The sequence below is a fragment of the Oculina patagonica genome, chromosome 8, assembly GCF_052425735.1.
Source record: "Oculina patagonica isolate OP01 chromosome 8, crgOcupat, whole genome shotgun sequence".
NCBI lineage: Eukaryota > Metazoa > Cnidaria > Anthozoa > Scleractinia > Oculinidae > Oculina > Oculina patagonica.
Genome location: NC_135765.1, coordinates 31572224 through 31589498, shown reverse-complemented (window position 1 = coordinate 31589498; position 17275 = coordinate 31572224). Strand labels below are relative to the sequence as shown.

The following is a 17275-nucleotide window of genomic DNA, read 5'->3' as shown; positions in this document are numbered from 1 at the left end:
CCGCCTCTGAAGATGATATTATATCATTTTAGCTGGATCTCTGTTTTATGGCTAACCTAATTATGGGCAACCTTTTCTACAGCAGGGAGTTTATTCAACGAATATATAAATTATCCGAAAATGGCAATGCGCGGAGGGATGGTATTGATCAGCTTTTGATTCACATCGAAGAATAAAGATACATTGAAAGGTATAGAATACCTTTGATATTTCACCTTTGTCAAACATTTGATGCGCATCAAAGCCATTACAACTTTTTACATAAATCACGGTAGCTTTGACGCACGCAAGTAAAAGGCACATTCGGCAGTTCCTTTGTCTTACTTTTACAGTGTGACGCGCCTTACCGTTGCCACCCAAACTCTTTCACAAGTGTGCTTTCGTAATATTATTTGTTTGACGAACACGCCTCCTTGCAAAGTTGAATACGATTTAAAAGATGCTTGTTACATCATATTTATCACCAATATTATAAGATGACACTTGTAAAAAAAGTTTGTTGGGTGGCCACGGTAAGGCACGTCGCACTGTAATAGTCGTGTGAACATTCACTGTTATGATCTGCTGATGTTGTCAGCCCCACACTTCCCTTGAAGCAATGAAACATACAACAAGCATTTTGTTTTTAATTTTCACATTTTATTTTCAAGCTAGATTTTTTGCTATAAGTCGAAGCAGAACTCTCCCTGAAAGTAACGACTACCCAAAAATATAAGCTACCCTAAAGTTACGCCTCCAGAGCTTTTAAATACGGGTAAAGATTTCGCTACTTTCTGATTCTTCATCAAGTTTTGTAGCAGATCTCGAAAGCTCGTAACTTTACTGGTTTCCTAGCTGTGGCAGTAGCCATTCTTTCTGGGGCTAGGGGCGTTTTTCTCGTTGTTTGTTCTATTGTTCTCTCGAAGGGTAGAAAGTCATCTATGCGTTAGCCTATCTTGCGAGAGCTGCTACATGACTCTTTCCGTTACTTTACTGACGTAATATGGTTGTCGAGTTAATTGTTTTTGCTTTTGTACTGCTGTACTTATTGATGTATGAATGATCTTGTGATCTGCAATTGTCAGTATGCTATTAAATATAATCAGTCATAACAGTATTAGAAACTCTTATTTGTATACAGGATAACATGTTTTTGAAAATAATTTAAGGAATAAAATATATTTACTATAATATCTCTATCCACAAATTGTCTATTTACAGTACAAAGGTATAATATTACAGTGCTTTTTACCGTGCTTCCTTCTGCATATGCCTTACTGATTTTATCTATAACCCTTGCCCCCAGGTCCCTGTCGGGTATTCAAATCTATTATGGCGGCCACTTTGGTGGGTGGTCACCATCTTTATAGAATTTAAATGTCTGAGAGGACGCTGGGACGAGGTTTGACGAACGTTGCTGTTACTACGCCTATTAAATGACAGCTTTTAGTTATTTTTACACTTCAGTTTGATATCGTTAAAAGCTAGAGTCTACAATCCAGACCGTGGCGTTTAAACAGACCAATAGTGGATTGACAGTTGGTCCGGTTCGTCGATTGTCTGAAAAAGAAAAAGTTTACGATATTATTTAGAATAAGACTTCAGTATTTTCTTCCAACAACCCAAGAGGTCTACTAAGCTACCAGTCTAAGAAAACAGACAACTTGTTTGAATTGCTCGTTCATTTCTTTCCTGCCCAAGAAGTGATCGACCTCGACATTGCTTTACAGTCAAACCGGATGTTCTTGTGGCGCAATGAGTTCCAAAATTGATTGGCAGTTTGCTCGAAGCAACTCAGGGGCGAAAAAAGAAGAGGGAGCCGAAACAATTGTGACGAGAGCGCCGCAACTTTGCAGAGTCCATCAAAAGAACATCTAGTTTAATTGTAAAGAGATCCGTGTAGTGTTCTTCCGATTGGTCGCGGTTAGTCGTTCAAAATTGAGCAGGAACTAATAAGAGACACTTCACAGATTTCTGTAGCGTCCGTCATCAATACGGAATTTGCGGCGATCTGTTACAATAGTTGATAACTTTTGGCCGATTTTAACTAGCATGCGCAGTATCTTCGGTTATTTTATAAAATACCTTGTATTCTGGGTCTGTGTGTCTCACGTCTAGTGCATTTGTAAGTGACATTCCTGAGTCGAGTGATTCTGCATCTGAAAAAAAAAATGTCCTGAATTGGTGACGGTATCCTTTCCAGTATTTAACTGGCGCTCCTTCCACGCTTAAGCGATGAAAAATAAGTGTTCTTTAGAATAGAGAGTTATTGAAAACCCGGCTTTAAATGTTTTTGGGAACATAGTGGAAATTGAGTTTTTTATGATCAGAAACTGGCCTCAGGGTAAATCTGAATATAGTAGTATGTCAGACATTGCGAACAATCATTTCACTTGTCCACAAAGCCAAGGTAAGGTGTCAAAACTGAAAGAACATTTGTCATTCTTATCAAAAACGATAGTTTTAGGCATTTGTTAGTAAAAAGTTGTCTCAGCTTCTAAGGAAGTATATTCTTACTACTTACACGAGTCTCGAGCCAGGTCTTTCATTTGGGCGAAGTCTGTCCGACAGAAGGCTGGGTCCAAAGGCCATTCGGGCTCGTTCGGTTCATCTTCGCCGTCGTTGTTGCTTTGAAGAAGACGAAGTCTTGTTGTCTTCTCTGCTAACTGCGAGTGAAGTGATTTGATTCTACAGTGACGGCAAAAAATAACAAGTTGTCTTTTAATATGTCACATCTACAGGTTTCAATTGTTTTTAGTATTTTCAAAACCATCTATTTTCTCAAACTTACATGGCTTCTAAGTCCGCACACCGTCTGTTAGCGACGTACAATTCTTCGACGGATTTCAGATTTTCTACTCTGCATTCAGCAATGATCTTTTCTCGTTCTTGTATTGATTTTTCCAGCGCAGCTATCCGCGCCTCCCTGGGTAAGAAATCAAAAAGCGTTTATCAGAAACCTTCTCTTCCTGGCTTTAATCGAGAAATCTCAGTCCGTTTTTCTGCGTTTTTTGGCCATGTTTTCCCGAGCTTGCCAGCGGTTATAACTTTTTTGCTTTATAAAGTGGTATAAAAGACACAAATGTTACAAACAAGAGCGAACTTACTTTGGCACAGAAACAGCTCTAATGGCCAAATTTCTTGAGGTACCTTCTTGTAGTAATGTTTGTTCGAGCTGAAAGAAAAAAGAAAGAAAATATTCATTGAGACTCTTGGTTTTAGGCCATCGTAACTTGATTAAAAATATAACACAAACAGCGGTGATAAACATTATGAAAAATCGCATTTTAATAAACTTGACGTCAAGTTTATAAAAATGCGATTTTTCATAATGTTTATCACCGCTGTTTGTGTTATATTTTTAATCAAATATTCATTGATATAATTTAAATGTTTAGGTATACTAGTTCGTGACATTAACTGCCATAATATAATGAAAGATACATTCTTTGACGATTAAACTGTCCAGAACCAAGGTCGCAGTTTCCTGTCTCTTAAAATCTTCCATAACTGCTACTACTTAGTTTAACTCTTTTTTGTTATGTCCCCGTATTAGTAGGAGAGTTTTTCCCCAGCTAGGTGGTTGATGACATTCTTAATAAAGTTTCTATCTATGTCACGGATTTTACGTGTTTTTTGAACAGCAAAAATTTATATTTGTGTCGCAGAAAACTTAAAAATAATAATCCATTTTTATTACAAATTGCTATATTAGAGCACTGTTAACGACCATCTTTGGCTGCGGATGGCTCGGATGGAAACGGATTGCAACTCGAAAAAGTTAGGCTTACGCTTTCAAGTTGTTTTCGCACGCCATCAAACAATCGATATTTAAAGCTGTAGGTTGATTTCTATCCGCAAATTAAGGTTATATCTTCCTTTAGATGTTCAAAGACAAGGCGGTTTTTTGTGGGTAAAGTTGCCTACCACTAATAGACCAAAAATCTGCGAAATCCCCGTGTCCTTGATAAGTTAGGAGAATTTGTAGGTCGACTCTTACCCGTGATATATTTTCTCCAAGCACTTGAATTCTATCATCTTTTTCTCTCAACAATTCCAACAAGATGGGTACACTTATAGGTCCATCTAATTCAGCGATTCCTTCGTCAGCCGAGTTTGAGTGTCGGTGATGTGGCATCTTTTCTTCCGTCGTTGAACACGTGTCTTGATTTGCCGAGTTACTTTCCGTCACGTGTGCACCATGTGCCTTCCTCGTGGTATTCACGTGATTTGTGTGTAGCTGCTGTTTGAGCTGTAATAAAACACTTCAGTCTGTTAGTGCATATATATATCGTTTATCTATCCTTTATCCGAGTTTTAGACAAGTTTTAGTGTTTCGGAAACCACATAAACGACATAAGGCTAAGTAAAGAAAACAAAACAAAACAAAACAACAACAACAACAACAAAAAAACAAATGTTTCTCGTCCCCGCCCGCTTCATTTTTTGGGGTCACCCCTCTTTTTTATTATTTGTCACTGAAAAAGTTGGAACGAAAATAAAACCAACAGGCTTTACTTTCACTGTGTACGTAGTTAAAAATTCTGTAAGACATGGCTTTTGTCTGCGTTTTAATACGAACCCAAGCCAAAATTTTAAAGCCTTGGCCGGCCAGGTCCGTACTGGATAGGTCAATTACCTTGCAGGATTTATTTTGCAAGTTCGCTTCTAGAGAATTTTCTAGAAGATATTCGAACAACACAGGTAAGGAACACAACAAAACTGATAAAAAATAAAAAATAACTAAAAAGCGCCCGCCCGCTCTCTTTTTTATACATATCCAGACGAGAACCATTTGGTTTTTTTACTTGGCCTAACTATGTGCATTGATTTTCACCTCTTGTTGAAGAAAGGATATTCTCTCTCCACTCTGTACCAGTGAAGAATTCAGATGATCTTTGTCTCTTTCGAGTTCTTCAATCTGTTTTCTTTGCTGTTTTAATGTATCTTCTAATTCATCTCTTGTGGATGCAAAGCCGTTACCTAAAGTAAGACAATATCATGGCAATGTAAAACCCAAGCACGGCCACACTAACCTTTTTTGGGCCTGGTTTTCTTTCCATTTTATAAAAATCTAACTGAAAGAAACGTTATTTATGGAAAGCATTGCAACTTCTCTTATTGAATGATACATCGTTTACAAACTGTTTGTTAATACTTAGCAAAATAGCAGCAACCACAACAAATCATTTGAACAACATCGGAGCCACCCCTGCGAACAGAGCCTCTCTTAAGAGAGGAGGCTCAAGTATATCAGTGGAAAAGAAAGGGCTCTGCTCCTTGGATGCATCGGAGCTGAAGAGAAAGCCAGAAACGTCATCATGCCATTATTCTATCCCCCCTTCAATATTAAAAAGTTAATATAAATGAAATGAGATCATAGCTATAAATACATGTCAAAGCAATCAATTTCTTTACAGCGTCAAAATAACATCTTGGCACCAATATTAACATTTACGTACAGTCACAAAATCAGTGAAATATATTCTCATTAAGGTTTACTTTTGAAAATCTGGTGGTGAATCGAGATAATATCCCTACGTTGTTGATTTCTTTTTTTTTTTGTCATTCTTTTTGCTATTTGTCATATTGTTGTCCGGGGTGGTGTAGGTATCTGTTATTTGTGGGGTCTGCAGGATAAAAGACATTAAAATGTAGCTCAATAAGAGCGTTGTTGCATTACTTTGAGCGATGAGCTGTCGAATGACTTCATTCTTTAGCTGTAGATCACTTTTGAACTTCTCTAGTGATTTCTGTAAAAAAAAAAACAGGCAGAACATATTAAACGTTGAGGGGATATTGAATGAATATTGAATAAATAATATAGCACTTATGTCAAATACATGCTCCTTAGCGATTAAGATGTGAGATCTGGACACATGTCGATTTGTTGAGTGCCTGTCAGGAGGCATAGCCTATGTAAGGCGCGAAAAGAGCGTCAGATTGTCGAGCCAAACGATCGTAAGGCGAGAGAAAACATCGGCTTTTCGATCGTTTTTCCTTTTTGTTCATAGAGTCAGTAGACGCTAATTAATGGCAGCGACTGCTATTCAGGTCCAATACAGCATCGTTTTAAATTAACTGTTCTATTTCAGTGAATTACCTTTCCTTGCTCAACTTCGTCCTTGCATGTGTCTAGCTCAGCTGTCGACGAGAATTAAAATAAGAAGACAGTTTTTAAAAGGGACTTTGTCACGGCTGAGTTAAGTTTAATCTTTTAAGTTTTGCCAAATACTCCCTATGAAACTTAATGTTTTGCAAAGAAATTACTTCTATGGATCCAAATGACAAAACTATAGCTTCACTGCCACCAAATGTGTCTCACAGGCGTTATAATTTAAAGTTACAAGCAAACGAGACTAACTTTGAAAACTGTTCAGCCCAACACTATTTCAAAAACTCATATCGCAATCCGTTTCAATCTTCGTCACTTTTGGCCATCCGTACTTTCTTTTGTATTTGGTGTGTTGTTGAAACGTTCCTTTACTGTTTTAAGAGGTTAATTTTATATTTCAACGGATTAGATGGTCATTTTCCCATGCTTAAATTTAGCTAAAATCCGTGACACAGTCCCTATAACTGACAATATCAATGTGCTATCATTTTCTTGAAACAACAAAAAGAGATATGCTTACCATTTGCTATCGTTTTCATAAATAAACTCAGCACTCTTTCCTAGTTACATGTATTAACATTTAATCCTACCTTTACAAAACACAATCGTTTCATTTATTCGGTGGTATTACCATCAAATATTATTTTCTGTGTTATTCTTTGAGTTCTTCCGTAGTCTTCAGTCTTACTGCATCAATACAAACTAATCGCACTTAATTTGCTCTTAAACGTTGTCAATTGCCCTTTTCATGTGCTCAATGTCGATTAATCAGCTTTCTTCCCATCTTCTTAACGGCGGACCCATTAACTTCATATCTACTATCCGTATTATAGCAGTTCACAAATGCATGCCATGATGCACCTTGATGTAAAAGGTTAGCTTGCTCATGCCCGCTATTTTGTCCGATTTTTTACTGAATTTCCTACAAGGCTTTGAACATATTAAAAAGGATATTAAACATGCTGTAAATTTGGATGTCTGTCTTGGATGTCTGAGTATTTAATATGAACCCAGTGTTCATCTGATACAAATTGCAGACGAAGACTTGATTTTGCTTGGTGCCGGAGAAACAAAATAGTCATCTTTACAATAAGCTACAATACGCTACAGTCTTTTCTAAGTCGCACTATCCTTTTTTCCTTTGTTTTTCATTCTAACTACCAAGTTTCGTTCAATTTTAAAAACGCGTGACCTAGCTTCTATAAATTTTTAAGCCATGATCAGATATCGATTTAAAAGACGTCCTTAAAAATATTGCACTTTTGAAAATTTTACTATATTTCCAATTCAATGTAAATACAAACCCATGGGTCATTAAATAGCGTGTTTGAGTCGCCATCTGTATTTTGCAAAATATTTTTAATAATATTTTCCTGTGAACCCAATTCTTGAATGCCAAAAAGCCGTTTATTTTTTTAATTTTAGAAGCGTTTTTACCTCTATTATATACCTCTTATCCCTAGCTTTTTTGAAAGCTACATTTTAAGGTGCAAAACCATAGATATATTTGGAACTCAACTTTGCCTCTTCTGACCTTAAAAAATTCTTCCGCAATAAATTAGTTGCCTTTCGCTCTGATTATATTCGTGACCTGGATGTGTATCTCTTAATTTTCACTCATAAGTGAGTTTATTTACCACAAGCTTTCGTGTTCAGTTTCTAGCCTTGATAATATAATATTTATCTTGCCACATGCTAAAATGACGGGTCTTTGTATACTATCGAGCAAAACAAAACTTTCCTTTACTGAATATTACTCCTCCTCTGAATAGAGGTTTAAAGCAAATCAGAATAATTACACTTCACCTATTTTTTTTACAAGAATTTTTGTTTATAAATTCAATATATTCTCACCTTGCAGATTTCTGTTGCTCTCCTGTAGCTTGCTCATCTCGGATTCCATTCGTGTCCTTGTGCTGTATTCAAGGCTTTCTCGTTTTCTGAACGACATTTGTAGCTCTTCATAAGCAGTGCGCATGCTCTCTAGCTCGCATTCAAGCTGCAATATATAACAAAAGTCGATTTTTAAGTCTATTTCAGCTTAAAATTACCAAACAAAAATTAAAAACTTAAAACAAAGTTCAACTCGGTGAAAAGACACAAACGTTTCACAAGAGTGAGGTCAAGAGTTGAAATCAATTGATAAAATATCGGCCAAGTTAACCTTCAAATCATACGTAAAATAACTCAAGAATAAATTTTGCCTGAAACAAACCTTTGCTCTATTTGGAAGCTCTTGAAAACTCGCTGAAGTATTCCCGAGCTTAAATCCACTCTCGCCAATTATTTTGAACACGGCAAAACAAACACCAGATTCCATTTCGATAAATTTTCACGTCAAACTAAAACAAATTCCTATAGTTTCCGCTTAACAGCTGAATTCAGTCTTAAAGGAATTCTGCTCACAAGCAGTTGGTCGCTATATCGAGAACTTACAACCCTTCCATTATATATTTCTTTCAGATCCGCGCGTCAGCGCCAGCTTCATGTCTGTGCCTTTTATTGATGATAAAAATTAGCCAATGAGGGCGCCAGCAATTTGGCATTTAAGGTAAGAAGTTCCTTATTAATATCATTCCTGATATCTTATTGTCGGCTTTCTCATTGCTTGGCCACCAAAAACCCTCGTTGCCAATGCTTTCTCTTCTACTGGCACAAATCCGCTGTCCATAAAAGCGAAGGCTCTGTGATCAAGGTCAGGATTGCGACACACGTGCTGCGACTGCGCATGTTCCATTTAACAAATTGACGTCAGTTTTTTATGCGTCTGTTCTCTTATTGATGATAAATCTCGTCATAACATTGTTATTGTAGATCCACGAGCCGCAGGCTAGAATAATAAAAGATATTTTTCTTACCATTTGCATGTTATTCATCTTGAGGTACACACTCTCCAGTTTTTCTCTCAACGCCACATTATCACGTGACAACAGTTCGACCATTTGTGTCGCTCTTGTAGCAACTGCGGACGCTACAGGCGTCGACTCAACAGCTGTGTCGTCATAAATATCTACAGAAAGAGAAAAAGCCAAATATCACTGTTTTTTTTCTATTATTTGTTTTACTTTGGCAACAGTTGCGGAAATCATCCGGTCCCACGAATCGCGGGATCGATGAAACGGTACGAGTCATTCTCCTTGGAGGGTTGGGACGGAACGCGGTAAACCTTGGCTTTCTCTCGGGACATAGGGATGCACTACGTGCAAAATCCGTCCACAATGAAACAGGGAGCTGTTTCTTGTTAAGAAGTGTTACATTTGTTTTATCAGGTAAAAATAAAAATGCATTACTTACCAAAGCCTTGTTCTTCATCACTGTCCTTAAAACTAAAGTCTCTCTCAGAATTATCGTCTGTCGTTGAGTCTTCTCCATCTCTGTAGGCCAAATTTATAATTCTTTGATTTATCAATTCTTCATTAGATATTCTCCGATTGTTGTTCAGTATGTCATCGTCATCATTATCACATACGACAACCAATCTTGGTCCGTTTTCACCGTCATCAAAATTGCTCACAGTTATGAGTGGAGTGTCTAAAACTGGTGCACTCTGTACCGTGCTTTGTGTTTCTTTCATCGTAGACAACGCTTGTGATTCGTCGCTTTGTGCCGAGTTCAGCTTAGCGGTCTCGCCGAGAAGAATTTTCCGGTCATTAGGATCGGTGACTTCAAGATCATCTAAAAAGAAAACAGAAGAAGGACAAACATGAAGATAAGTGTTGATTTTGCCTTTAAACTGGGCTTGTTGAGTCCGTCGCTTTGGAGGGTATAAAAACTTTTCACATCTCCACAGAGCAAGTATTGAAAAGACTGTGAACCAGACAATCTGCCTGTTTTTTAAGAAAACATCTCTGCAGCTTTGGAGCACAAAAAATTTGTGTTTCATAAACTTTGCAGTATATAAGCATCCTCGGAGAAAAAATCGGCGAAGAATTGACTTTTCTTCGCCGATTTGTTTTCGCCCGTATAGACTTTCCCCCGCTCCCACTAACTGCCCCTGGGTCTCTGAGAATGGTATATAAGTTGATCTAAAAGAAAACTCTAAAATCCTAAATCCAGCTAGTATGTGTATGTCTATCAAAGTTAAACTTGAAAAAAGAAGTTCATTAAAACGTTACATTAGTTACAAATCTATAAAAATCTGCAATATCTCAGTGACAAACCGATGAATGGTGCGGGATCTCTTGAAGACCTGGATCAGGCAAAGTTTTTTCAATATATTTTTAGTTTTTTAACTATTTTGCTTATTTTTGACCGCTGTAGCCGTCAGGATCAGTTTGCCGTCTACATTTTCCGTTTTTACCGATTAGTTATATGGCTAGTGCACATGTACGATCAAGTACGAGCATTTTTGTTCGATTCGGAAAAGAACCGGTTATTACTTTAACTTCTTCTGAAAATCTTTTATTACTATGGAGCTTCTATTGCCTCTTCCACAGGCAAACATATATATTAAGTTCCATCGGGTTCAATCTGTGTGAATTGAAAATCAAAACAAGCACAATATTACCCAGAAATCATCACCGTGGTCGGTTTCTGAATACTGACTTCCTTAAAAGCTACACTTCTTTATTAAAAATCTTCAATTTTGTTTGTGGATGAAAGCTGATATTTTAAGCTAAGTTTTGGTTGTTTATATTTCCATACATTCAGCTTTAGCGTAAAGTGATAAACTATTAATCAAAGTATAAACAAAGTCAGAGCAAACAGTTGCGAAACAACAATTTGGTGTTGTCGTGACTTTGCAGGATTTGCATGAAATCGCTAATTCGTGGTTTAGTTAAGTGGAGCATAAAACATTACGCTAGTAGAGATAATGGACAATTACGGTTCAATGGAAATAATTCATTTCGCCATTGTTAGTCTTTTTGCCTGCTTTGACAAGCGAATGGATTGAAAACAAAGGCGAGCGGAATAATTATCGAAAACTTAGCTCAAAGACTGAAAATATTTGTTACACAAGCAAGAGCAAACGATAGAAAAGTGTTTATTTTTCTTGTTACCCTAATTAAATAGCAAAACTACCGAGTTAATATATAGACTTACGCATTATCTGCTTGAAGATAAGGGATTGAGAATGAAGCTCTAACATATGATCACAAATGAAGTACATAAACAATAACTGAAGCTGGTTATCCTTTCAGTGACATCTGTACTTAGCGTACAAATCTACAACTTTTGTACTATTAGCCACAAAGGCTCGTACAGATACAGAGAAACTTTCTAAAGCTTTCGAAAATCATCTAGACTGTAACAGCCTCAGCAATATATATCCGGCCAAAGTATAGAGCATTTCAAGAAACTACTGTTCGAATATTGTAGAAGATACTTGTGTTGTGGTTTCTAATGTATGTTTGTTTATAGAGTAGAACTTCTACGCGTGCTTCTAGACACGATTGCAGGTAGATAATTTGAGTTAAGCCAGGAGACTCGCTTAAATTAAGTGTGCGGGACACAGGATAAGAGAGAACTTTCAGAAGCCCTCAGCGGGAGTAACTAAAACACGTATAGACCTATGGTAAGTTATGGCAGTACTAAATATCAAGGTCAACTTTGCCGCCATATATACTTACCTAGTAATGTTTCGTCCATTTGCACTAAGACAGCTCCATTCACCAAGTACCCTAAAATACAAATCACAAATCATAACTAATACATGAGAATTCAACTGTGAAAGCTAACAAAACAGAGCTAAATATCAGCAAAATTACACAACTTTCCACGATAGTGGACCTTGATAAGAAATTTTATAAAAACTCAAGTGCTTTATGCCGAATATTGCACAACTTTCAGAACTTTGCGACAGTTTTGTTTAGCGTCACTTCAATCTACACGGCTGGTCAAATTCAGAGAGAGAGTCTTGAAGCATTAAAGAGTTGATTTTATTTCATTAGGCAAGTATATCCGGTCAAAGAAAAGGTTAAAGTAATTTTTTATAAAAACTACCTACCTTTAAATCTCTTGGCGTATTTTGAAAGCCCTATTTCTTTTAACCAGTGAACGACTTCTTCGACGTTCCAATCCATTGCAAATGCTCCTATGCAAGTTGTTTTTTGACTTGCAATTTTTTCGTCGAAATGAATGCAACCAAGAACCACCTCAACTCATTATTGCATTGTTTCCATGCAAACGTTAATGGAGAACTCGTGGAGTTGAAAGGAAACGAACTTCGACTACTGATTCTGTTTCTTAATGACTGTAAAACAATACACAAGCGCAATTCTCAAACAAAACGTCAAACGGCATTGAGTGAAGGAAATGAATTAACCGTGACACAAACATAATGGCATTCCATTGGATACTTAGCAGTTAATTAACACTCTAACACTGTCATGACACAATAAAACTTTTTTCAAACTCCAAGCTTTATAAAAACAGACTATTTTGACTGAGGCTAGCAGGATAAAATCTAGTTACTGACCTTATTAAATTCAACTTTCAAAAAATCTACGGAACGCATGCATTGGCCCTTGGCTAAAACTGACCATTTTTAAAAACTCTACTTAAGATAAACCTTGCACAATTGATTTAAGTTTTAATTCTTCCTTGATTTTGGTGTTGTTGTTGTTGTTTTCCACGGGTTAACATTTTTAATCAAAGAAAGCTTCTTTCTAATTTAGTTCCAAATGATTAACTATTGAATGGTCGAATGCATCAAACGTCGACGAGCCATAAATGTCAGATGATTTTTAGATGATTCATTTAAAGCATGAAGTTTGCTCTTTATCTATGTCTTTACGCCTTGTTCAGGTTAACAGTTATCGGTTATCAAGAGTTGACCAATTTTTTTGCTGACTCATGGTACAATTACTAAAAGTGGAAGCGTAGGGGCAACTCCATTTTCGATAGTTTGGATAAAAAAATTGTAAAGCTTATTTGAATAAAGTTGAAGTTGAAGTTTACGACGGAAGCCAAGTACGTCATTGTAGGTGATATCATCAAACTGGTATGACCGGCAAGAGAATAAGGCGAGACAGAAGCTCATTATTATGCATTTTAATGCCTCTGGTTTAATAAGGGGATTGGGTAGCCTTTTTAGGCCAATCAGCAACGCAAGTGGACGAAAGGAGTTCGTAGTCGCAATTTGAAACTTGCGTACAGACTTGCGTTAGTTGGCCAAACGACTTGCAAGTTTTGAAATGGCCCGTCTCAAAACGAGGAAATATAGCTTTCCAGAAACACTGCTGGAAACATGTTTCCGTAATTGTTTCCTCGTTTTGCCATCCTTTCATGCTGCGCGGAAACGCGTAAATGTTTCTGCCGTGTAGCAGAAGCAAATTTTGCTTCTTGAAAACAAAATTGACGCTGGAAACAAAGCTTCCCGTCAGGCAAAACTGCAACGGAAATATTGGGGAGGAACATGCGCACGCTACGAGTGTTTTTGGAAACATGTTTCCTCGTTTTGCCAGGTGCCTCGCTGCAAGTGCACGCAAGTTGTGAAAAAAGTCATTTCAATGCTACTGCGCGCGCTGCAATTCAGTACTTGAAGTAAGCAGCAAGACTTGCGTTAACTTGCGTTGGGTGGCCAAACGGTGAAAAAATTGCGTTGCCTTGCGTGCAAACTGAATTTGATCTCTACCAAACAAGTGGATGCAAGTCCTGGCCAAACGGAGATGCAAGTAGACGCAAGTTGAATACTTGCGTCTACTGTACTCTACCTTGTGTCTCCGTTTTCCAGGCGCCCAGGCCTGTATTAGACAATTGCAAATTGCATCTTTGCGCAACACCAACATTTTACAAGTGATTACCATTTTTCTTTGTTGCGAGCTGAGACTAATTCATTCGTATTGTAATTATTACTAAAATACATTGATACCTGCCGAGTCTTACGTTTTTTGAAATAACAAAATTCGCTCACAGTCCCCAACGAGTCCGACCGACATATAAGCAGCTATAAGCAAGTAATACAATTTAATTCATTATTGAACTCATAAATCTTATTCAATAACTGTCAGAAATGTTTTCTCATTCCCCCAATATATAATTTGCCATAGCAACAGTGAAGCTTCTTTACCTACGTGCTTTCAGGTTGAGTATGGTTGCTATGGTAAAAGTTGTCCTTTTCAGGCCGATTTCGGTTTAGTTTTTCTTGTTTAAGGATTTCAGGTTTATTTCGCTACATTGAATTGTTTAAATATGTGGAAACAAAACTTCTTCACGTTTACTTTATATGGAATCATTTTATTTAATGCTGCAATGGTGTTAAAGAGTAAGTATTCATTATCTTGTATTTGTAGCTTGTAGTTTTCGGGGGATATATTTTTTGTCGATTACATGTACAGTAATATTCCGGTGAGCGGAATATTGGCGGGATGAACTTAGATATTTTCGCGAACAAAATAATCTAATAGGTTTTATTTAATCTTAGTTCATTCTTGCAAATCTTAACAAAGATCGACCCCAGTTAATTTTCGATTCGAGAAGTCTTATTAGTCAAAACAATTTTCTAAATACCGATTTTGCAACGTTGTCGGAATAGAAAATTGATTTTACATAATATTTTATCGTAAAAGCTTTGCTCTTTTATCCTTGTAGATTAGAAAAAAATATATTTCAACATATTTATTCTGAATAGAGAACCTTACATTCTGTGCCGTGTTTCTCTGTTTTTATTTTGTTGTTGTTATTCGCCAGGTCATTTACTTCAAGCACACTTCATTGTCGCTTACATGCATAAAGTCAGATATCAGTCTTGGGATGCCTGTGACACAGTGTCCGTCCGCTCATTGTACCAAACGGTTATTAGATGGTGTGAATACCAGCCAGGGACTCGTTCTCGGAAGGCAAAAAGAACAGACAGGTACATTGATCTATCCTGATTGTAATGCTGAAAAAAATGTGTTAGTGTAATATATTGTACTTTAAAAGTAAAGGATATAGCTCTTTTCCAGTTAATTGCTTCGCCTTTTGTGACTTTTGTTTTTATTAGTTTTACACCCACTAAAAGCTTTCCTTCCGTTTGTGTATGCTCGCAATTCTTTTTAGGTAAAATAGCACGACATGAATCCCATTCATTAGGAAAGAAGAGGCCGTATTAACAAGTTGTATATTTGAGGTTTTTCCATCGCCCGAGAAAACCGCCAGCGACAAGTTCGAGGACAAACTCGCGTGACAAGCTTGCGTGACAATTTTATTAGTAACTCTTATAGTACACGTGCTATTTTCGAATTAGAAAATGCGGCTCATAAATTCTGCGAGTTCTTTTGCGAGTATTTGTTAAAATTGGAACTTGATCCTGCTTCAGTATACTCATGATCCTGGATGTCTAAAGAAAGAACACGGCTATATCTCTCTGATAAATTAACCTGTTCCAGGCGTTCGGTTAGTTGGGCGGTGGATGGGTGGGGAGGGGATTGGAACTGGATTAGCGCGAAGAACGGGGAGTGGAAAAAATGGCAAGGGGTTTAAGGCGAGAGCTCTCCGACTGACACTCGTCCATTTTTTTTCACTTGCTGTTCCTTGCGCTGCTCCCCTCCGGCGCCTGGAACGTGATACTGATAATCACTATCCTAGAGAGTGATTTTTCCGTAAGATAACGGTGGATAGTGCGGTGGTTTAATTAAGACACTTAACTACTTGATAGTAGTTAACATATTCAACCATTTAAACCACCGAGACCTGAGCTTATGCCTGTTCCTAACTTCTTTTTACTTCATTTCCAGTTTACCTGAGTATTGGCATTGTGAGCACACGAGGTGAAGAGGATAACCTAATAGCAAGCTCTTCATTCCCTGACAAGATCACATTTCAGCCACAGAGCAGTCAGACATTGTTATTGTCGTGGTTTTCGAAGGAGGATCCAAAGGCAGCACATCTTACAGGGAACAAAAGACGAATTTCAGGACGAACTCGACAGTGGGCTCATTCAAGTCATCCATCCCACGGGGGAATTTCTGAGGGAAGTCAGCCGGGAACCCCTGGGATGGGGAAGTATCGCATCAACTACGGACGATTTCAAGAAAAATACCTCGGATTTCAACAAGAGACTTACATTTCTTTTTGAGTATTGCTCGCGAATGTCAGCGCACTACGTACATCTGACCGACCAGGCGCGAACCATCAAGCCATTTTTCCCAGCCATTAAACAAATAATTGATAATTTTGAAGAGAAAAACAATTATTTTCTACGCACACCATTTAGGAGAGAATTCTCTGCCTGGTCTGGGACGGCTTTATTCAGTGGAAATGCTTAAGGATTTGGCTGAATATTGCGCCCTTTTCACAGAAGGACGTCTGCCTTTTGAAATAATGGACGTCCATGCATATCTACGAACAAATGTTAAAGTAACCAACCAGAAGCTTGGCGAGTTTTTGTTTAAAATGGGAAGCCAACTTCGCGGGGCAAAACCCGAAGTTGAATTTAAAACGACTGGTATAAAGTTTGAAGGAAGTCATGGATTGGAAAAAGCTTTTAAAGAGATGGAAAGTTTCGCTTGGCTCCAAACACTAAAAGTAGATGATAGCTTTACCATGGAGTTTAAAGAACCTCTTCGGATCTCACGCGTTCTCATAACCACAGGGAGCCCACTGTTTAGAGACGTGCTTTCAAGCGCGGTTGTTATAGCGTGCGGAACAAACACAGCAACGAACAGTTGTGACGAATCACAGTGCACGAAAATAGGTCATTTTGTTGATCCTATTTTAGACGCAAAGCACTTGGAAAATGTTATAAGCTTTCCTGCAAAATGCTTAAAAGTTAAAATAATTGCAGAAGTAAAACATTGGGTGATCATTCGTGAAATCTCGATATGGCCAAAAGACTGAATACAAATGATAATGAAATAATGAAAGTTTGATAGGTTAGCAATCGTTTTAATACAAAGACTTTTCAAGATAAAGTTTCATCCTTGTTCAATAAATTTTACCATCTCTACGATTATCAACATCTTTTATTTGCCTGATACAGCCTACACCCGTGATCAGGCTTTCATTTTTTTTCTTGCGGTGACAGGTTTCCCTCTCCCCGTCTCATCTGTCACCGCCAAAACTTAAAAGGAACGTCTGATTGCAGGTTACACGAAGCCTTAGCTCGATTTTGTTCCGGAACAAAATTGTTTTCAGTGATTCCTGTATGAATCCCGGATACCAATCCATCGTTTAAAATTACAAAATAATTATTCCCTGAAAAGAATCTTATCCCAGCTCTTGCACAAAATATTTTTTAAGCTGACGAAACTGAACCTT

The 17275-nt window shown here is 37.5% G+C and overlaps 1 protein-coding gene and 1 pseudogene across 2 annotated transcripts; one reads left to right on the top strand and one right to left on the bottom strand.

Annotated features, from left to right (window-relative positions):
• Window positions 1-472: 472 nt before the first annotated feature.
• Window positions 473-12294, bottom strand: LOC144664407 (angiomotin-like). Its single transcript, XM_078525522.1, has 14 exons — window positions 12042-12294; window positions 11665-11715; window positions 9389-9769; window positions 8953-9104; window positions 7949-8093; window positions 6083-6123; window positions 5663-5732; window positions 4817-4962; window positions 3980-4231; window positions 3087-3154; window positions 2771-2905; window positions 2504-2667; window positions 2065-2138; window positions 473-1539 (listed from the first exon to the last, which is right to left on the bottom strand). Exons 1-14 carry the CDS (start codon window positions 12115-12117, stop codon window positions 1492-1494), a joined length of 1803 nt encoding a protein of 600 aa, XP_078381648.1. The 5' UTR covers window positions 12118-12294; the 3' UTR covers window positions 473-1491.
• Window positions 12295-14126: 1832 nt separating this feature from the next.
• Window positions 14127-16945, top strand: LOC144664296 (alpha-1,3-mannosyl-glycoprotein 4-beta-N-acetylglucosaminyltransferase C-like; annotated as a pseudogene). The gene is made up of 3 exons (XR_013572765.1): window positions 14127-14138; window positions 14726-14891; window positions 15754-16945. The product of XR_013572765.1 is annotated as an alpha-1,3-mannosyl-glycoprotein 4-beta-N-acetylglucosaminyltransferase C-like (transcript).
• The last annotated feature ends 330 nt before the right edge of the window (window positions 16946-17275 follow it).

Excerpts from the sequence above, each read along its gene's own strand:
- LOC144664407 (XM_078525522.1), bottom strand. The coding sequence starts at position 12,117 with ATGGATTGGAACGTCGAAGAAGTCGTTCACTGGTTAAAAGAAATAGGG. Across the intron at positions 11,716-12,041 it reads ATACGCCAAGAGATTTAAAG|GGTACTTGGTGAATGGAGCT; the intron begins GTAGGTAGTTTT and ends TTTGTATTTTAG. Across the intron at positions 5,733-6,082 it reads ACGAAGTTGAGCAAGGAAAG|AAATCACTAGAGAAGTTCAA; the intron begins GTAATTCACTGA and ends TTTTTTTTACAG.